At 37.2% G+C, this 23197-nt stretch overlaps 1 protein-coding gene across 12 annotated transcripts in view; it reads left to right on the top strand.

The window, feature by feature from the left end:
* The window catches only part of SPARCL1 (SPARC like 1), a 135984-nt gene that overhangs the window by 88846 nt on the left and 23941 nt on the right, over positions 1-23197 (top strand). For 7 of the 12 annotated variants that reach the window (XM_072810572.1, XM_072810571.1, XM_072810567.1 and 4 more), the window contains 6 exons: positions 15620-15684; positions 18511-18684; positions 19050-20048; positions 21633-21705; positions 22453-22571; positions 23047-23167. In XM_072810572.1, the coding sequence (XP_072666673.1) occupies positions 15631-15684; positions 18511-18684; positions 19050-20048; positions 21633-21705; positions 22453-22571; positions 23047-23167 (1540 nt within the window). In that variant the 5' untranslated portion in view covers positions 15620-15630. Of the gene's footprint in view, positions 1-4695; positions 4759-15619; positions 15685-18510; positions 18685-19049; positions 20049-21632; positions 21706-22452; positions 22572-23046; positions 23168-23197 lie in introns of those variants that run through there. The other 5 variants (XM_072810577.1, XM_072810574.1, XM_072810576.1 and 2 more) reach the window with 2 other exon arrangements.

Below are 23197 nucleotides of genomic sequence, written 5' to 3'. Positions count from 1 at the left end.
ACAATGTTTAGTCAGACTGAGCTAATGAGTTGGATTTCCTTTGGTATAGACTGCAAAATGGAGGGGAGAGAAACAGAGACAGTAATTTACTTCCTGAGGTTCCAGATTAATCTTGGTGTCATAACATTCTAGAGAGTGCATGAAAAGCAAAATGAGAGAGTACTTTAAAGTGAAAAAAGCCATGTTCTAACACAAAATACTCCCATAGTTTGCCCATATTTCTTTCCAAAATTCTTCAGTTCACCCTTCAGATCTTATGATTAAATCAGCAAAATCATCTTTATTGAGTGCTAATCCATATTTGAATACCTTGTAGCTTTGGATTCTCTCCAAAGTGAGGACTGCTGTGTCCCATTTAAAAAGAAAAATGTCAGGCAGCCCCTGTAGCTCAGCGGTTTAGCGCCACTTTCGGCCCAGGGCGGGATCCTGGAGACCCAGGATGGAGTCCCACATCAGGCTCCTTGCATGGGGCCTGCTTGTGTCTCTGCCTCTGTGTGTGTGTGTGTCTCTCACGAATAAATAAATAAAATCTTTAAAAAAGAAATTAATTAAATTAAATTTAATTTAAAAAGAAAAATGTGCCCCAGCTAAGGCAATACAGAAGAGGAAAAACTCTTTCCTCTATCCTTTTAGGTTCAGTTTTTGGGGCCTGCAAATTAAACTGACAAAAGACAGGTTAACAGGACGAAAAGGTTTATTCATATACATGCAGGAACTGGCTCCTTGAATGGTTAAAGTTTAAGGCTTGCATATCTAACTTAGTAGGGGAAAGGAAGGACTAGGGAAAGAAACAGCTTCTGTGGAAAGGACAAAAGATTTCTTTAGGAAAGATAAATGGGCTTTTAAAGCAAACGAGATAAGAGATTTTGTGAAAATGTTTATTTATTCAAGTACAGTGGTCTTTCTTCTTTAGAGCTACAAAATTCCTGAAGAGGAATTTATGGTAGGTTTACTCTCAGTCTCTCTCCTGGGAGTAGAAGGTACCCTGGGAGTAGAAGAGGGAATTTATGGCATTTCTTATTTCTCAGAAGGTTCTGCTTTTAGTCCAATAAGGAAGGCTCCAAGAAGACTTCTTTCTGCATCTGTTGAATCTCAAATATCCTCTGCTTAAAATAACCTTCATACCAACTCAAGGGGTCCAAGTGGGTCCCCACAGCAACTATTAGACAGACCTGAAACAGGGCAGCACTGGGGAACAGGAGGAAGCTTCATTGGCAGAGGATCTGAAAATATTCAAATCCATGTATCCTAAATTTTGAATCAAGTGTTGTTTGGTCAAGGTTCCAGCAAGAAAATGATAGATCCAGGCAGAAAAAATTGAATTTGGGGATTTGAGATAATGTATTAAAGGATTATCTATCAAGCTCTGGGCAGGGTATAGAGAAGCCCCAAAATCCTCTGAGAATAGGCTAATAAGTAAGCTTGTACATTCCAGGGGAGAGAGGATTTTCCAAACTCAGACAGAAAACACTGCCTAGAGAGGGTCACTGGGGGGAGCTATGGCCTCTAGGAGAGGGCCACAGTCACAGAGAGGGAGCTAAGAAAATATATACCCTGATTTTACACTCTTCCCTCAAATTTCTCCTGCAGTGTACCCCACTGGCTGAACCCAACAGAAACCATCAGGCAAGAGAGCCTGAAGATGCAATTCACACAGACTCTGGGACAGCTCAGGTTGGAGAGTAGATGTGGTATGGATCTGGAATAGATGGAAGGTTTCTAGATACTCAGTAGGGGTGGGGGAGTAAATCTTTTCCCAGTATGGGAGAAGTAGAATTAACAGCTGTAGACCAGCTGCGTCCTCTCCTTGCTTTAAAGAATCTTCTGGAGCTTCCCCTTGGAAGGCATAAATATGCCTAGGTTTTTCACCCTGTTTTCAAAGAACTGCTCAAACCTCAGCTGTAAAATTCATTAGGGTTATTGTATATCTGCTTCTTTTAGAGAAGGCGGGTAATGTGTAACAATGCACTACTAGGAAAAGCAGTTGTTCTCCCTGCTAATATATAATAATAATAATATTATATAATAATATAATATAACAATAGTGTTGGCCCTCACCAAGGCACATGAGAGGCTTCAACCATGTGCTGAACCCTGGAGGGATTTCTGCTGGAGTAAGTCTTTTCATTAGTGGTTCACACAGGAACTACTCATCAAAGCCCACCATTGTTCCCCAGCAGATCCAACACCATGAGAATGAGGCTACTTGGAACTGTTCTTAGGTAAGATTTGCTGTTTTTCTTAATCCTGGAAGAGAACGACCCCAGTGAATAGTCCTTGGTACATTCACAGCGCTGAAAGCACTTGAAATTCCTCTCCCAACTGGCAGAGCTCAACAACAGACTTACTCTATTGACAAAAGAGAGACAATTTCCATTGAATCCAAAGAGGTTTTCTATTGTGCTGGTAGAGTTTAACTAATAAGGGAAATTCAAAGAACAGTCAGAGCAGAAAGCTAAGAACCTGGCATTCAGGGGAAAGAAATTCCAGGGAGGTAGGGAATGAAATAAATTAGGAGATGTAGAGAAAAGAGCTAAAGGCAAAGAAAGAATAGGAGTAATATATCTGATCATATCATGGGCTAGGCTTCAAAAGTTGAATTGTCATGCCGTTAATATCATGAAGCAAATCATTCAGGTATTATTATGTCCCACAACATAACAAATGCCACAGGTCTTCAGGCAAGCCATACTCAGGGGTAGATTCAGAATTTGTAAACCAAAAGTTTACTGTATGTATGGGGCCTTCTTTTTTTAAATAGAAAAATCAAAATTAGGTACAGGGCTTTGTAAGGAATGAGGAGCTCTAAAGCTTAAGCTTCTTAGCTTTGTAGTACATCTACCTCTGACTATACTCAAGTATCTGTTGCCCCAAAGAATATGCAAAAAGATGGGAGGAGAAAAAAATAAATGTAAATATGAGAAAACCCTGCAGACACAGAAAAAGAGGAAATAAAAGAACAGATACCACATTATGATTTGAACAAAAAAAAAAAAAACATATAGGGCCAAAATAATTTTTCACACTATACCATTCTCACATAATTCCAAAAGAAAAGCATTTTTACTATCCTTGATTCAACTTCAGTTACCTAATCATCTATATAATATGATAGGAACCAGTGGGATCATAGCATGAGATTTACAAAAATCAGAAGAATTGACCTTGTCTATAGGTCAGTGAAAACCTGTAACTGACTTTAAGACACCATGTTTGCAGGGTGCCTGGTTGGCTCATTTGATGGACCATGTGACTTTTGATCTTGGCGTTTGAGTTTGAGCCCCATGTTGGGGGTAGAGATTGCCCAAAAATAAAATCTTAAAAAAAAAAAAAAAAAAAAAGGCACCATGTTTGCTCAGATCTTCATACTCTTTTAGTCCATTGTAATCATTTTTAACACAGGCAGTAGTGGAAATTTTCAGAAGGGCTGGCAAATGCCTGAGGGAAAGAACAGAACATTGCCTTCATGGGTCCATCCTATAGAGTTGTGAAATGAGACTCAATGAGATTAGTGAATGGCAAGTCATACAATCAGATGAGGAACCCTGAGAGGAATAATGAAGAGGTGTGGAAACATGGCTATTGCACAGTCTTGCCTAAGATAAGCCTGTGGGATCCTCTAAATATAATTAAAGTAATCCTGTAATTACACATTATAGAAGAGGGAGAATGTACTAATTTCTCCCAAGATGGAGAGACAGAACAATATTTGAGAATGTTCCTGAAAAACAATTCTTTTTGAAATCTTGCATGCTCCTCATTCATGACTGGGCACAGTGGCACAGAACTCAGGAAGCTCTCACTGAATGGATACTCTATGAACTGGAAGTGAGGCTATAGGTAGGAATATGCAGATGGTTCATAGATGAAGTGCTTAGCATAGTACCTGGCATATAGTAAAATCTCAAAAAATACAAGCCATTATATTACCTATTATATATGTTAATGATAAAAACTTACTTTTTCAATAAAACTATAGTTGGATGAAGGTAAGTCAAAACTCTAAAGCTTCTTATGAGTGAAACTCCAGAGTCTTAGGCCATCATGTCTATCTAATCATTTGAGCAAGTAACTAAAGCCAGTCCAGATTGAAGTGGCAGAGAATTTTAGACCTCTCAATAGGAGAAGCAGCAAAGAATCTACAGCCATCTGTACTCTCCTATAAGTTTATGTGTGTTAAATAAGAAATGTTACAAATTGTCTCAAGACAGCTACCCAAGCAAGTTGGAATAGAGTTGATTTTTGGGGATGTTTTGGTTCTTAAAGGGGAGACCTGTTTCTGTCATGCCAAATGTTTCATCTGGATGTTTGTTTTGATGCTATGTGGGCTGGCCAGTAGAAGAACTTCAGGCATTTGAAATTTCAAATCCTGGGTTTCTCTCAAAAGACCATTCCTAGCAAATGCAGTCTAGCTCTCATCTTTTAAAACTCCTGATGAGGTTCTCCCAAAAGTTTGGGAACGAGACACTCTAACAGAAGGAAAAGGCTCTCCTCAAAGTTCCCCACCATCTCTCATCTCTAACCTCTCGAGACCCATGAAAAGAAAGAGTGGTACAAAGGAAAGAAAGAACTTAAGAACTCAAAAGAGATGAATTAAAGTCTCTATGAAGTATTAATTATTGGACTGAGTAAGCCATTTTTGCTTTATGAATGTTTCAAAGAAATGATATCTTTCATTTCATTTTTGCAGGTGAAATCACACATGATTATATAATCATATTTGAGTCTCAAAATAACGCTAGAAGATAAATAGAAAAGGTACTATAATTTTTCCTGTTTTGTAGATGAAGAAACCAGTGACTTGACGAAAAGTCTCTTGGCTGGCAAAGACAGTTCAGTTCTGGAACTCAGATCTTCCAACCCTGTTCCAAATGTTCTTTAAGCTATGCTGATGCCTCTGAATAGACTCATCCATTTGGGTAAAATAACATGATCTAATTTCACATCAACACTCCATATTTAAGTCTTCAGACTATTAACTTTGCATTCAAAAATTTGTCTCATTTCTTCATTTTTCACCAAGAGTTTTATTTGTTCTTTTTATGAAAAGAACAATCTGCATTTTGTAGAGCACACACACCAGATTTGAATGTCTCAAAATATATGACTTTTTACTTACCCAAGATTAAATGGTATTCATCATGCTTAGAAAGGACATCATGGGTTTCATTTTCAAAGTACTTTGCAAGCATCAGCTAATTAAGGCTCCCTGTCATCGACACTTGTTTTCAAAATATCTCTCATTTCCCAGGAAAGTTCTCCACTCTGTCTTATTTATACAAATCAGCACATTTGTTCAGGTCTTAAAATAAGCTAAAGGCTGTGAAATTATTTTGATCAGTGTGTGGCAATACAATTAGCTCAGTGAAGCAGAAATGCCCAGTGACTGGTCTGAAGGACAAAGTGGAACACAGCACGAGAACTCAAGGCCTTCTACATTCTGAACACTGGATTTTTCCACAAGGTCCAGTCTTTAAAAGTATAGCACAGTCATCTGCTTTATAAGTGAAAGCTTGAGGTAGTTTCCTACTTGGGTCATTCTAAATGACACAGTCCTATTCTGTCTTTAAATTTTGTTTTTTATTTCAAGATGGAAATAAACATGAGACCCCTAAAAAATAGTTCCATCCTGGACACACTAAATAATCAGGGAACAAACAGGAAATATTGGGTTGACTTTTTCAGACGAATCACCTGCACGATTGGTCACAAACACTATACTTCTTTCAAGCCTTAGAATGTCTTCCTACAGCTATGCCAGGATTCTCAGCATTGTAGTAGCCCCTTTGGGCTAAGACCAATGTGAAGATACCTCTTCCCTGAGACTAGAAAAGCATTAGTCCAGGAATATCCTTATCTCCTAAGTATGGATTAGATGCATATAGAAAACTAGAATTTAAATGTGTGGAATAGAAGACAAGTCTGTTTGAGTTTGTTTTTAATGAGTGAACTAAATGTAAAAATGTTCTAGAACTAGGACTCCTGGGCACCTTGAGATCACCAAGGGGAAGAAGACATGGAAGGATGGAGGGGGAAAAAAGTAAAGGAACACTAAAGATTCATTTTCTTTGAAACACACTTAAAACAGGACAAAAATGACTACAACAATGACAATGATGAGATGCACCAAGCAGAGCGACAGAAATAATAATCAATTACATGTGTATATTACTTCAGAGTTTGCAAAGAGCTTCTTCATCTCAGTGGCTCCCTTTGACATTGCAAGAAATTGTTATTTTCATCCTGTACGTGAAGTTTGGAAAGATGAAGTAATTTGCTCAAAGTAGTATTTAGTACTTGGCAGAGCCAGGGGCCCAAAGCCAGGATCTCTGATTTCTAGTTTGCAGCCTGTTCTGCAGCCATGAGAGAATCTTGGACTCAGAGTCCAAAGCACTGCACTCTAATCCTTGCTCACCTCTTTTTTTTAAATTTTTTTTTTAATTTATTTATGATAGTCATACAGAGAGAGAGAGAGAGAGAGGCAGAGACATAGGCAGAGGGAGAAGCAGGCCCCATGCACCGGGAGCCCGACGTGGGACTCGATCCCGGGTCTCCAGGATCGCGCCCTGGGCCAAAGGCAGGCACCAAACCGCTGGGCCACCCAGGGATCCCCCTTGCTCACCTCTTAAGCCTTGCACATGTAGCCAAGTACTTTAGATTCTTCAGGTTTCGATTTCTTTCCATTGGATCAAATGAGACTGTATACAAAAAATAATTTTATAACTGTGAAATGTTACATACATGTAAAAAAGATATAGCTAAGTGCAACTTAATTCCTGAGGTTTGCCTCAACATATCCTTATTGTCAAGCTTCCTCCCTTCTCTCTAAAAGAACAAAAAAAACCCTCTCCTCTTCAACGTGTAACCTTCCACCTGTGCTTTAATATTACAACAGCAGATACTTATCAGGTTCTGTTGTCTCACTTCATATTCATCATCATTGTATGGATAAACACTGAGCATCAAAAAAACTAAATAATTTATCCAAAATTCTGCAAATTAAGTAGTAGATCCCAGAAGTCCTGTATCAGAGCTTGTGTCTTTAACCACTGCACTATTGCCTTCACAACGACTCAGGCAACTTCTCTGTTTCTATTAATGCATAACAATCTCAGTTATCTATTAATGCATAACAATCCACCCCAAAATTAAATGCTTAAAATCAATCCCCTTATTTGCGCATGAGTCTGCAGTCTGAAGTAGGCTCACTTGGGTAGTTCTTCTGGTGATTTTTGTCTGGAGTCACTCATGTGGCTCCAGCAAGCTGGGAGCTCAGCTGTGGTTGAACCATCCCAGATAGTCTTCCATCTTCCACGGTTCTATGTGGCCACTTATAATTCAGCGGTCCAAACTAGCCTCTAGTCCAAATTTTCTTACAGCACATGAATGGCCTTCATAGGAAGACAAATCCCAATATGCAAGTGCTTACTAAGCTTCTGCTGGCATCATGCTTGATAATGTGCCATTAACCAAAACAAGTCAGAAGACCAAGGCCAAAATCACAAGGTATAAAGCCCAAAAGTTATAGCTTATTAGGGGTTATCATTGTTTACCACATCTCCTCTTTATCTTCTCACTCATTACTTATGCTTTCCCTTCAGCATAGAAAATGCTTTAATGACCACATTTAAATAAAAATAAAAATTACCTGTGACCACATGCTCCTCCTTAACTCCTCCTTAGCTCTTACCTTCCTTTCAGAGGCAACCATCTTAAGTGAATGGTCTTCATTCATTGTGTTCGTTCCTTATTCTACTCCCCAGTCATTGCAGACTGGCCTACACCAACACTATTGCACCATACCTAGTTTCCCTTAACTCTCCAGCAACCTCTGTATTTCCAAAGGCAATGGATAATTCATTGGCCTTGTTTACTTTGACCTGTCTGTGACATTGAACATTTTATTTTTCTTATGTGACTCTCCTTTCTCTCATCCTTTGTATCTTTAGCTTTTCTCATCCTCTAATGGCACCTCCTGGTCTTCACTCACCAGGGTTGTGGCTCCTGCTCTCTACTCTACTCATTGTATGGCTTCTCATGCTAATAGCATCCAAAACTATAGCTTTAGCCCAACTCTATGTTTACCTCTAGACCTATTTATTGAAGTATGTCTCTTCTCAAATGAAATTAGTTTAAAACTAATTTGTCGTCTTTGTTCTAAAACCATATCAGCCTGCTATAATCCCTTATCTTGGTGGATGAATGCCAGCATTAACCCTGTTGCCCAAATTAGAAATGTGTCAAGCCAAGACTTTTCCTTTTCTTCTTCCCATAGTATCCAACTGGTCATTAACTCTTATCTGTTCTGACTTTAAATAGTTTTCAGAACTATCCAGTGGTAAATGTTTAACAACCAGCTTTTGGCAGGATGGTGGGGGCAATAGGGGCTCTTGAGTGGCACCATCTAATTTCAAATGCCTTTTTTTAAAAAATATTTTTTTAAAGATTTTATTTATTTATGATAGAGAGAGAGAGAGAGAGAGAGAGAGACGCAGAGACACAGGCAGAGGGAGAGGCAGGCTCCATGCCAGGAGTCCAACGCAGGACTCCATCCCGAGGCTCCAGGATGGCGCCTTGGGCCAAAGGCAGGCGCCAAACCGCTGAGCCACCAGGGATCCCCTCAAATACCTTTTATCTCTATTTATGTTGCACACATCACACTATATTAAATCATTGATTTACCTGACTTCCTCCTTTTTAACTCTTCAGACAGGAACTATGAGGCTTGTGCTTAGGTAGTGTCTAGTAAGTGCTTAATAAATAAATAAAAGAGTGAACAAGTGATGCACACGCTGGCCAACTTGACATATGTTTCTTCTTGATCCATTCAGCTGCAATAAATTTAAGAAAACAAAAGGAATTTGTGAGATCCTATGATCAAGTTAAAGGGAAATATTTTCTCAAAGTTAGTTAGCTATGCTTATTGCTATTAAAAACTAAAATCAAAGGAAATTAGTCTTGCAACCCAGAATATTTTGATGATTCTTGCTTCCTCCTTATGTTGCTACCATTTATAATAAAATGTGGTAACAGTCTCTTTGCCTAATGTCATTGTTATTTATGATAAATGTAGGAAAGATTCCTGAAATTAACTTTGGTAAATGTGTGGGCAAAAAGACTATAAATGTTCCATTGGAAAATTATATTGACCTCAATGCAAAACTTGTATTATTTTCTAAGGCTCTGAGTTGTTTATTTAATAATTACAATTTGACTTTTATGGAAGAAGAAATAAAAAAGGATAAAAATGTATTGAGTATCTCCTAGGTATCAGGCATTTTTACAACTATTATTTCCTCTAATCTCCACAAAACTGAATTAGATATTGTATTAGTCAAGGTTTTCCAGAGAAAGATAGGTGGTGGTGGGTGGGGGAAAAGAGAGATGATTTATTATAAGGAATTAGCTCAGGCAGTTATGGATGCTGATAACTTCCATGATCTTCCTTCTGCAAGCTAGAGACCTAGGGAATATGTTGGTCTTACAAAATTCTCCAGTCTTCGTCCAAAAGTCAGAGCACCACAAGCACTAATGGAGTATGTCCCAGTCTGAGGGCAGGAGAAGACTAATATCCCAGCTCAAACAGTGAGACTGAGAGAACAAATTTTTCCTTACTCCACCTTCTTGTTCTAGTCACACCCTCAAAAAATTAGTTGAAGCCAATCCTCACTGGGAAGAGCAACCTGTTTTACACCACAGTCTACCAATTCAGATGCTAATCTCCCCTGGAAACATCCTCACAGGTATACTAGGTAATAATGTTTAACCAGATATCTGGGCATCCTGCAGCCCAGTCCTGTTGTCGCATAAAATTAACCGTCACAGATGTTATCCCAATTCTAGGTGGGGAATCTGAGGCTCAGAGGGTTAAGTAATTTGCCAAAGATTACATAGCCAGCAACTGCTAGACCAAATTCAAATACATGTCTTACTAACCCCAGAGCACCATTCTTCTACTAAACTAGTAGCTCTCAACTGGAGCAGTTTTATCCTTCAGGAGATACTTGGCAATATCTGGAGACATTTTTGATTTTCATAACTGGTGGGGGGAATGGGAGACTTGCTATGACATCTAATGGGTAGAAGTCAGGGATGTTGTTACATATCCTACATGCATTAGAATGCTAAACATCCTACATACGACAATGAATTGCCCACCCCAAAATGTTAATAGTGCCAAGAAAATGAAACCCGCACTAAACTATACTATTTTATATTTTTACGGTTTTCCAAAACTGTACTATCCTACTAGCAGTAGAATCATAATAATAGGCTGATCTAAAATATATATGACTGTAGTTCCATATCTAATAAACACTGGTTAAATGAATAAATGTTAAATTTTGAATATAGAGGAAGGAAACTGCATTTTTCAATGACTTTTTTACATTAGCATTCACTGAGAGAATAAAATATTTTAAATTATTATCAATAATAGAGAAGGAAAATAGATACCACTTATGTGCTTGAAGCATTAAATACCATGATATAAAATGTTTCATTCTGATACAATAAAATCATACAATATATTTTCACTGGGTCTAGTAGTTTAAAGAAAAAAGATAGCAGCAGTTCGTGGTTCATGAGATTCATAGAATTATCTCCAGCTTTAGAATTGTAAAATATTAGAGCTAAAGGATCATTAAGGTCATCTGCTTCATCGTTCATCATGTAAAAACTGTATCTAAGAAAGGATAAGTGACCTGTCCAAGGACTTTGGCCACCGAAGGACAGTGTTAGAGCCAGAATTCAGCTCTCCTGACACTTATATGCTTTTTTCATTCCAAAGTGTTTTTCAATATCCCTGAAGTGTTAGAATGTAGGATGTGGGGGTGTTGCTACATATTTTTATTTAAACATGCTCTTCATTCAAAGGAAATTGAATTTCTATGTTTTTGCCTTCTTTAGACTATAAAAAACATTATTGAAAGGGACTTTTGATATCAAATAACCCAGCTAACATTCTATGATAAGACTTATTTTTCCTCAACAGAAAAGGAAAATGTTTGCCATGTATGCAAAATCTTAAACCTTAAAATATTGGAACTCTTTATTTAAAAATTCAAAGTAAGTTCTGAATTTTTCCCAATAAGGAGTTTTTTCCTCCTTCCCTACATCTTTGTGTATGAAGTAAATGGAGATCTTTATCTGCACAGGAGCTGGGAAAGCACCAGAACAGAAACCAGGATAGTTGGGTTCAAGGCCAGTTCCCTTTCCTAACAGCTGTCAGACCTCCAGCATGTCCTGTCAATAGCCTTTCTAGCCCTGTTCTTTATCTGCCACATCATGGGGTTATTGCAAAGGTCAAATAAGATAATATTCCATTTTTAAATCTGTTTGGTAAACCCAAGGCACTTTGATAATATAAATTTCCAGTATTTGTTATACACCCTTGCTAGTTCTAAATAATGTTAATTTAAAAATATAAATGGAACACATATTCCACTGTTAGTACTCTGAATTTCTGAAGTTATGTATAGTCATTTTCAGAGGAGTTCCTTAGAGGAATTAAATTTAAGTCTCCAAGATGAATACATGTTATTTTCATTAAAAATGGAATAGATTAGTTTATTTAAGGTGATACAAGTTCATAGGTGATTTCAGTTTTCCCTCACATTGAATCTTTAATCTCCATTCTTCCAATATACTATTCCCTAGTCCAAGTGGCCCACCCTGTGGGATTTGAATGTTGGGATAGGTGAAAGTGTGTTCTTATTTTTTCTAATATGATAAGGAAGTCTGTTCTAGCAACTATAGGCTCCTTTTTTCAATAAAAACTTTATTTGCTAATGAAATTAAAACCAAAGACCGACCCATAGTAATTCCTATTGTCCTAGAAGTAGTAATAGCAATAGGGATATAAAGCAGATGAAGAAATGAGGTGGATTACACACTGTTCATTAAATGGGGTGGATGAAACATATGCATATATTGCCACTTCCTGCCAAAATTCCAGTATAATGATAGGAAAGGAAAAATAATAATATAAACTCACAATGACAAAGAAAAAAGAGAGGGTGACAAGAGAAAAGATATAGGCAAATTTTTAGAAGGTAGCAAGCAACTAGAAGAACAGGGAAAGCTTAAATCTAAGGATTTTCAGAGAAGGGTGCCATAAACAGAAGCCAGTTCACACTGCAGAACACAGAAAAGTTTCCAAGATTGGAGATACCAGGTAATTTGGAAATTGAGGCAAGGGTAGAGGCTTAAATTAGGAGGATTGGTTGAAACCTGTTGTATAAACAGAGATGCCAGATTCTTCCTCATGCTGGTATTGCCAGGCCCCCCCATTTCACCCTAAACAGGAAAGGGAGGTAATTCTCTGGTCCTGGGCTTTAGATAGACACCATGGAGGGTGGGATGTGATGTCATACAGAAATCTGGGAACAAAATGAGAGTCAATATATGCCCTGAGAGATTTCCAGTCCCTTCATTCCATCTCACAAAATGTAGCAACCGGGCTTTTATCCCAACCCCTGGAGTAGGAAGTATGATCTTCCCTAGAAAAAAATTATCTTCAAGGATAAAAATCTGACAATGACATTTAGGGCATCACATCAAAAGTGTCTCCAAGGTGACAAGCCCTGCCTGTGAAATATCCAACTGGCTTTTTAGTGACTTGCTACTAAATATTACCATAAAACCAAAGACATTGGCCATCCGAGAAAAGCTTTCAACATAAAAATCAAAGACCAAAGTAAACAAACCAGAAAAATGGATAATATGGAAACAAAATATAGAGTTCAAAGGAAATTTTTTAAATATTTAATATCCTCAAAAACATAAGAGTATATATATCACACTAATGAAAAAAGAAGATAAAATTTAAAAGGGGAACATCAGGAAATAAGAAACTAAGTGTATGAGAAAAATATTTTAAAAATCAATAGTAGAGAAAAAAGATAAAATTGAGGAATTTTCCCAGAATAAAATAAACAAGATGGAAAAAAGGAGCAAAAACTAAGTAAATTAGACAACCAACCTCCAAAGTTTGACATTTAACTATTACAAATTCCAGAAAGAAAATTTTTTAAAAAGACAAAATTATCAAAGAAGGGGAATCTGCTTCTCCCTCTCTTTCTCTGCAGCTCCTCTTGCTTGTGTTCTCTCTCTGTCAAATAAGTAAATAAAATCTTTTTTAAAAATTATCAAAGAATTAGCATGTAAAAATCTCTCAGAACTGAAATATATGAACTTTTAAATTCAATGGGCCTAATGAGGGCCTAAACAAATTAAAAAGTATCCAAACTGGGGTGTTCGGCTGACTTAGAAGAGTATGCAACTTTTGGTTTCTGTTCATGAGTTCAAGCCCTGCATTGGGTGTAGAAATTATTAAAACTAAAAAATATTTTATTATTTGGCAGAGACAGTGAGAGAGCAAAGCACAAGCGAGGGGAGCGGCAGGCAGAGGGAACTGGAGAAGCAGGCTCCCCATTTAGCAGAGAGCCTAATGTGGGGCTGATCCAGGGCTTGTTCGAAGGATCAACCTGAGCCAAAGGCTGACTTAACCAACTGAGCCACGCAGGTGCCCTTATTTCCAAAAAAAAAAAGGAGGATCCAAACTAAGACAGAGATTGTAATATTTTAGAATGCTAGGAACAAATATTAAAACTTGAAAAAAAAAAACCTTAGAAGCTTACATAAAGAATAAAAAAAAATTCTCATTTAAAAAATTCTGGGAAAAATCAATTCCTACTAGCAACACTGGAAATTAAAAGAAAATGGAACATGGTTTAAAATTCTGAGAAAAAAAAATTTTGATCTAAAATTCTATGTCCTTCCAAACCATCTATCAAGTGAAGGATAAAAAACTCGTGTTTTCTTGAAATGCAAAGTCTCAAAACTTCTGTCCCCTATGTATTATTTCTCAGGAAGCTTCTGGAGTATGTGCTCCATGAAAATGAGGGAGAATATCAAAAAAGAAAAACATAGAAACAAGAAGCAAGAACTCAAACACAGGAAAAGAGCAAAGGGAATTCCCAGGGTGGTGGTGACTAGCAATCCCGGGAGGAAAGCAGGGCAGCTAGCTCCCTGGGGTACTTCAGTCATGTGGAACAAGACAGCCAACACCTGGAAGGGACATCTCCAAGGGGAAAATGGGACTTAAGGATTCTTTTATGGGTTTGTGGTTGTTGTTCTGTCTTTGTCATTGTTACCATACTAAAAGGAATTTTTAAATTTTGTTGGAAAATTTGGGAAGAATAAGCATACTTGGAAAAGTACATCAAAAAAGGAGGCAATTTATAGATCCAGACAAAGCAAAATATTGTTCAAGAAATAAATCTAAGTTTGATTCAACACAGGAAATTACTACTTGGCTCAGCTGTGAAGAATATACACATTGTCATAAATGTTAAATAGTGATTGAAATAACAATTGTGATGTAATTATTTTAGGAAGAGAAAGGAGGGGAAGGAGAAGAGTATGTTTGTGAATGTGTGTGCATGCATGTGGTGTGTGTGAAGCAATAGCTGTTACAGTATTAAATCAATAGAATAATTTTTAACATCAATATATTTTAATACATATTTATTTTAAATATTCATTCAAGCATTTGTTTAGAAATATTGAGGTGACCAGCAGAAGAAATTGCTTACATTATAAGCCTCAAAATATTATTTAAAGCTCTATGGATACACTTATGAATAAAAGATGACAAACATAATTTAAAAGAGTCACCTAACTATTCCTAGGAGATCCAGAGAATCTCTTTTAATGACTGAAAACTCTGTTCCTAATCCCAGTTGGAGGTAGATTGCCAGCCTTAGAGATACTCTGCAGGGCAATGCACACTGCCCACTCCTTTTAAGAGAATTCCCAGGAGACTAATTTACTTCACCTCTTTGAGCCTCGCTTGCCTCATATCTCAACTGAAAAAGTTCATTTGGAACAAACTAAACTCATATTCAAAGCGAATAAGTGAAACAGACCAGTGGCAAGTGCCAGCATTTCTCATAGAGGATAGTCTCTACTAAGATCCAGTCAGGAAGACCATTTGTTGCTAAGAGGCCCAGTGGTTCAAGAAAAATTGAAAATCTGGGTTTTTACATGAACACTTTGGACTTTAAAATGCTAGCTTGAAATACACAGTTGCCTACCAAACCAAACCCATCTGCGGCCACCACCCACCCCCAAATTGCCAGTGTGATACCTCTAAATAAGATGAACACTGATGACTGCTCTAGGCAAGACTAGGTCTTATTCCTAAAACTCCGCATTGAATGTATGGGTTTCTCCACCACCAAAGAAGTGGGTTGTTTTATCCCTTTCTGACACACTATATTACTTCACTTTGTCACTTTTATCTTCACTGTGAACACTGACAAATCTTAACACACAAATCTGCATAGCGCCTTTATTTAAGGAAACACAGGCATAAACAGAGGTAGGTTCAACCAAACACAGCTGGGCCAGAAAATCAAGGAGTCATTCTTACAGAGACACAATTGGGTAAAAACTGTCATTAATCCATCTTTCCAGACATGTTAGTGCACAAAGACAATAATCTCCTTTAAGTACAAAGGCAATATCAAGCTGAATATTTGCTAGGAAGATTATCTTTTACTCTTTCAAAAGGAAACTTTTACCCACCACTGCTAATTATCTTCTTGGTTTACAGGCCTAGAAAACATGAAGACTGTGCTTTTTTTCCTATACATTTTGGGAACTGCAGCTGCAATCCCGGTAAATATCCTTTTTTTTCCTGTTGTTATGTCTCTCCTTCTTGGCATTTAATTTAGACATCTTCTATTTAAAAAGAGAATGTGTGCACGTAGTGCATATATAGTGGTTTGAAATTCTCTTTTTTAATATTTTTCTTTCCCAACTAGGGAATGAATGACTAGAAAAATTGAAATAAAATACATTTGAAAGGAATTCTTTTAGAACTAGCAGGTTCTCCAACATACAGTAAATCGAAAGCTGAAAATGTTGATTATCAGTTACTAGGAAAGGGATATGCCAGGGCCCAAATGTCAAGAGAATGAGAAGAAATAAATTTTCCTACGGAACTTCATCACTTAGTATGAGAAACCTAAGAAATTAGTATAAGAAGTCTTGAGAGTGAATACCCATAGTCTTCAGCAGCATTTTCTTCAAGTTCAAATATAAACCAGCTGATCAGTTCTGAGTCTGTAATAAAACAAGAACCAATGGTTAGGGGCAGGAAATGGTATGGTAATCATAAATCAGCTCCTAACTCATCTTTGGGGGTGATAGGGTGAGGGAGTGTCTGAAAACAGACAGAACTAGAACTTTTTTTTTCACAGTCAGATATACTGGCCCCACCATTCACCCAGCAATAAATCATCCGCGCACAAATCAGAGTCATTTGAGGCTATGTCAGCAGCCTTAAAATAACCTGAAAGTTTTTGTTGTTGTTAATGGAACCATGGCTTGGATGATCATTCAGATGTCTCCCAAATGATCCATAACATCTATAATCAAACCAAAGGATTTGTGCCATTTTTTTCTTTTTTGCCAAATGGAGGAATCAATCTCCTTTAACAAGACAAAGTAATTTCTCTCATCCCTTTTCTTTCTCATTCTCTACTATGTCCAGGATTCTGTCCTTGCTTTTTGGATAGCTGGTGGCGAACATTTGGTTGACAGATGTGTCAGCAAAGATAAACATCATGCCACCCAGACCAAGCAGTTCTTAGAAAACAGAATTTATGACAACACTGCTAGGAATTATGCTTAACTAGCTGGAGCTACTCCAGCTGAAATTATACATTGTCCTCTGAAATTACAAAAGTGGGATAAATTACGTTCAGCACAGAAAGAAGCTTCCACAAACCCATTGTTTTCTCCTTAAAGTGTATTTTGCCCTTGCGGCTGTTGCCACTATGTAAACAGGCATCAAAACTGTCTTTCAACCAAATGTTAGAATAATACATCTACATAGAGACACATTTTAGACATTTTCTCTTTAGGACAATTTGTTACGTGGATCCAATCAAAAGCCAAAAAGCTAAATATCTTCTCACTGGGTTTACCTATTAAAAATCTTGTATCATTTTCCTCACTTGCCTAAATTCTAAAGAAGTAAGTGGTTTCATGTGGGTAGGAGATTCCACACAAATTTCCAGAGGCTATAGCTGTGGGAATAATAATAAACCAGAATTTGATCTGAGAAAATTTCTGAAAGAAGAAAAGCTGCCATGCTTTTTGTGCATTTCTTCCAGCTTGAGGAGTCAAAGCAGAGGAAGAAGGCTGCAGAGAGAGGGAGCAGTTCTCTACTAATAAGCCTATAATCTCCTCCATTCATTGCTTCCCATGATGCCCCTGCCGGCAACCTGCCAGACTGGCCACTGTTCCTTTTTTCTTTCCCTCTTATAAATCGCTTCTTTGGAAATTTTTTCAAATGCCATTACTCCTTTTAATTGAGAAGGTGATCAGAAGCAAGAGAACAAACAGTATCTAAAATGAGTCCTGTACTCCATGTCTTTCCTTATATTAAGTAATTGATACAACAGAATGTGCTAATAAAGTCAAATCAGTGCAAATAGAATCTGAATTTTGTACTTACGCCTAGATTTGCCTGACATCTGAGCATCCATAGCATCTGTCTAATAAAGATTTGTGGTAAATACCTGCTTATGGTATCGGACAGTTCATAGTGTTACCACTGTATCATATGACTGCTAGCAATAGTCATTTTTCATTGGGGTAACTTAACAATTCACAAACTATTATATATTATATATGCATAAACTTATCTTGATATTTCTACTCAACTTCACCTTGATAGATTCACAATTTGTCAAATGACAGGTAGATAGTTAATAGCAGAGTCAAGGCTTAAAGAGAGATCTCTTATCTCTAAATCCAGTTGTTAAACTTCTCAGTCATTTATCACTGCCAGCTCTTCATCTATGCCTTCAGTCTTGCTAGAAATAGAGCCATCCCTCTAGTTGAAATAATACTCCATAGTTGTTCTTCTCTATCAGAATTAGTGTACTGTTTCACACAATTTTTGAATTAGTTCTACATTTAATTATCTTTGTATAAGATATTATGAGATTTTTTGATGGATATAAGGCTGCTACTGCCAAGAAAATAAACAAATATTAAATAAAAATTTATACCTTTTCTGTAATCATCAGTGAGTACTTAAAAGTTAACCTAAGAAAATGTACAGTATTATATCCTTTGGCTAATTTGACTTTCTGCTAAGCAACAGTTCTCAAAATTATACAGTATGGATGTTTTTTAAAAGTTTGAAAAGCACAGAAAATAATTCTAAAACTCTCAAAGAAGACTTTATTATTGCTCTGTTTCCTGTCTCTGCATATATAACTTTTTCTTAAATATGTTTGGGATTCTGTTTTAATTTAACATTATAATCTGGACATTTGTTTGTATTCTTAAAAATTTTTGAGACTATCTTTTAAGTGATATTATGTATGAGGCGTATTGCTACTAATAATGATAATAAAAGAGTAACTAGAAATTTTAAACATTAACATCTAGACATGAATAACATGGGCCAATTTCTAATTTTTTCAGACAAATGCAAGGTTCCTGTCTGATCATTCCAAACCAACTGCTGATTCTTTGAGTTCCATCCAACAAGCTGAAATATTAGTAACACCTAACAACACTGCAATCCCCGTGTTAGGGGTTGAAGATGCAGAAAATGAAAAGGAAATTGCAGTATCTATAGACCATCCCAACCATGAGGTAAAAGTAACATGGTTACACCATTATAATTTTAAAAGTTTCCAATTTACCTCATTCTCACTCATCTCAGCTTAATTTTTAAAAGATGATGATCACATCAACTGTCTCCAATCACCAGAAAAAAACTGTGAGAATTAGCAAGTTTTACACCTTCGACCAAGGTGCTATATAATCCTGTCAGTTCACAAAATTCATATTCAGGTTAAACTTGTAGTTATAGAATATACAGAATGTCCTATAGGGGTTTGCCTGATACTATGTGAAGAAAAAGAATAATAAATATTAGGTATTGGCTTGTGAATTATAAATATGATGCAAATATTCCATTATAATTTGTTTCAAAAGCAAACTTCTTTTCTTTTAAGGCTGAAAAATCTTCAGTACTAAAGTCAAAGGAGGAAAATCATGACGAGTCAGCAGATCAGGGGCAGAGTTACAGCCAAGAGCTTGGATTACAGGATGAAGAAGAAAGTGAAAGTGACTTAAGTGAGAATTTGGAGTATATGCCATCTGAACGTACATTGGACCTAAAAGAAGATATGGGTGAGCCTCAAAACAAAAAACTCTCAGAGAACATTGATCTCCTTGCTCCTAATATTAGTTCCATTGTAGATCCTAACCATCAAGAAAGCATCACAAAAACAGAAAAAGAACAAGAACAACCAATAAATGATTTACATCCTCAGCTGAACAAGAGCAACAAGCATAGCCAAGATGTAAGTGATCAAGGAAACGAAGAGCAGGACTCAAATATTCCCAATGGAGAAGGGGAAGGGGAAGAAGACCCAGGTGAAGTTGGTACCCACAGCAATAACCAAGAAAGGGAGAGAATGTTTCCCAAGGAACATTCTAACATCAAGGAGGAGGAAGACCATACCCAGTCTGATGATGTTTTGGAAGAGTCCAATCAACCAACTCAAGTAAGCAAGATGCAGAAAGATGAATCTGAGCAGGGTAACCAAGAACAAGAAGAGGATAGTTCCAATGCAGAAATGGAAGATGAAACTGCATCAAAAATTAATAAACACAATCAAGATCCTGAATGGCAAAGCCAAGAAGAAAAACCTGAAGTTATCAGCGACCATGAGGAGATAGATAAAAAGACTGTTTCTGAGGCTCTGCTTGTGAAGCCTACCGAAGATGGTAACATCATGCCTAGAAATCATGGAGCTAATGATGATGGTGATGATGAGCCCAGACACGATGCAAGTGATGACTACGAATTCATCCCAAGTGAGGCCTTCATAGAGGCCGAAAGATCTCAGTCTATTTCCTATCACCTCAAATATGAAGAAGAAAGAGAAAGAGAAAGAGCACGTGAGAATGGAAATGTGGATGCCAGTGAACCTGGAGAATACCAAGGGGTGAGATTCTTTACAATGATGCTTTTCCAATAGAGTAGTTAGCTTTATCAAGAACTATCCATGACCTTTCTCTGTGCTCTCACAGTCTCCTATGCCTTTCTCTATCAGTACATTACTAAAATATATTAAAATTATTTATTTTCCTCTGCATCTTCATCACTAAGCTGAAAGTACCTGTTTTATTTGGGTTCCCCTAGAAGCAGATCCTGGATTTTAGTACAGTTTATTTGAGAAGTTCAGGAAACAAAGAGGAGAGGAATATGATAAACAAGGAAAGGAAGCTAATCAAAGGTACATCATTAAACCGACATAAAACACATTGCTTTGAATTACCCCATTTGGAGAGTGAGAGAGCTGGGATATTTATACAGACTGAGAATTGCTAGGAGAGGTGTTAATTCCCCAGCACTTTCGGTCTGTCCTTTGAGCAGGCCAAATATACTGCCATGGTTTTTCAGGCACATAGATGCACATACAGGCAGTTGAAAGTGCCTGGAGCTCACTAGAATGATAAACTCTGACAGATATGAGGGATGGGAGACACTGATGACTACCGCTGTAATGTCTTGAGAGTAGATGCCATGTAATATTTAAGTTGAATCATCAATGTCTAAGAAAATACCTCTAACACAATAAGAGATCGAGGAATATTTGTTGATTTAGCTATTAAGATTAAGAATAAAGACTTCAGCTACAATCAATGTTTGATTAAGCAAACACACACCAAAATGATAATCAGGAAACTGCAGCAGAGTGGGAGTAGGGGAAAAGCATACTGTTATTGATTGTTTAATCATTTGGAGCTTTCATGCAAAACCCCAGCAGCCACCCACCAGGAGGACTTGACATAGCTTTTGGTGGCCAAGATCAATAGTAACTTTGATTACCAAGAACTCTGCTGCCACTTTAAGGTAAGAGTTTTATTACACTTTAGAAACCTGGTAAGAAACCTGGGGCACCAGGGTGGCTCAGTTGGTTAAGCACCCAACTCATAGTTTCAGTTCAGGTCCTGATCTCCGGATCGTGAGATCAAGCCCCATGTAGGAATCCGTGCTCAATGTGGATTGCGCTTGAGTTTCTTTCTCCCTCTCCTTCTGCCCCTCTCCCCCATGCTTGTTCTCTCTCTCCCTCCCTCTCTCTCTAAAATAAATAAATAAATAAATAAATAAATAAATAAATAAATAAATAAATAAATCTTTTTTAAAAAGGGACCTGGTAAGAAACCTTTATCAACAGCTTCATAGAGATTACTGATGGAATTGTGTCTTAACTATGGAATCACATGATAATACTACATTTCGACTGTTTTCCCAAATCCAAAGGGAAGGTTCCAGCTTTGTTCCCAATGTTAGTTCCAACTTTTATTGAGTAATCCCCAGAGATATAGTGCTGAATCCAGTTCAAGATACAAATGGCTCCTGTTCTCAAAGAGTTACTATCTCCACAAGTTATATTTGTCTTTTTGAGATCTGAAATGATCTGGGTATGAAACGCTTTGTGAAGGTATAATACAAATACGTAATACAAGTTATGTAGTAGCTTTTCCCCTAACTAGACTTTAGCTTCTGCTCTTGTTATTCAAAGGCCAAGAAAGCAGAGAGCTCACCGAATGAAGATGAAAGTTCATATGAAAACAACAGAATGGTGCACGATATTGGTGAGTAGAGACTAAGCAAACGACTTGTGATTTATCAAGGAGGAAATGGAATGGCCACATTAGGCTCTCCTCAGTCCATCATTTGTTGTTGCTTCACAGAAATCTTTTCCCAAATCCTCCTTAAGGAAATGCTCTTGTAAATTGTTGACATTCTCTTGGACACATTTGATATACAACTATGAGAAAACGTGTTTACAAACTGGAAATCTTGTAATATTAGTATGAAAGCTAGATTCTTTTTTTCCTAAATCCTTTTGCTTCCGAGAAGAATAATTCTACCTTATTCGATTTCAAGTCCATAACTTACTAATGAATTTAGACCCCATATTTAATTCAGACCTAATTCTGAATCACATACCCCAATCACAAACATTTTAAATTTCACCACCATAAAATTTTCGTGGCTTATTTAACTTATGATCAGTTTGGACAACCTTGAAGTGTGGACTCCAGACTATGGCCATTGTAAGCAGGCCACGAAGAGCTATTTGTTCTTTTTATGTTTTGTTTGTTTGTTTGTTCTTTTTAAATCCCCAATTCAAACTGCAGAGAAAATCTAAACTGTTGCGTAAAACAGTCTGATGCCAGAGGATCCCATTTGAACATTAACATATCCATTAAAACAGTTTTTAATATTTTCTCAAATTTTCTCTCCTTGATGAAAATGAATCTAATTATCTGGATGAATTTGAGATTCCACACTCAGTTTAGCTTTGCTCATGCTTCCTGACCAAATTTTTCTGTTAGATTCTTGCATGAACTTCCAGTGTAAAAGGGGACACATCTGTAAGGCTGACCAACAGGGAAAACCCCACTGTGTTTGCCAAGATTCGGTGACTTGTCCTCCTACAAAACTCCTTGACCAAGTAAGTATTCTACAAAATGGTCTTGAAGGGGCCCCAAATAGTGATTTGAATGAAAGTGGTTTGCAATTGAAATATGGGGGGGGGGGGAGACAGATACCCAGGTTATCACCTAAAACTTAAAATAATATTGAATAGGAAAAAATGCCAGCAGAAACAAGGAATTTCAACTGTGCCCTGAAAAGGTAATAATGGCATTGATCTCCAGAACTCATTTTAAAACTCACTGTATACTTGGAACATCTGCAGTTTGCATTCTACAGAGCTTATCTAGAGCTAGATTGTCAACACCCGTGGTATAATTTAGTTGTTTTTTTTTTTTACCCAATAAGACAGTTATGATTTTAATACCTTCACTTACCTGACCACATCTTTGGCACGGCACGGTTGATCAGTCAACTATGAGCTTTAAGGAGCAGGGTGTTTCCCCAATGTACATTCAGAAACATGAGCTTTTTGTCCTGCTTGTCTGTCCTAGGTTTGTGGCACTGACAATCAGACCTATGCTAGCTCCTGTCATCTGTTTGCTACTAAATGTAAACTGGAAGGGACCAAAAAAGGGCACCAACTACAGCTGGATTATTTTGGAGCCTGCAAATGTAAGAGTCTGCCTCTTTTGCCAACCACCA

This window comes from Canis lupus, chromosome 33 (assembly GCF_048164855.1).
Source record: "Canis lupus baileyi chromosome 33, mCanLup2.hap1, whole genome shotgun sequence".
NCBI classification, from domain to species: Eukaryota; Metazoa; Chordata; class Mammalia; order Carnivora; family Canidae; genus Canis; species Canis lupus.
Note: the sequence above shows the minus strand (reverse complement) of the source record. Positions and strands in the feature narration are given on the sequence as shown.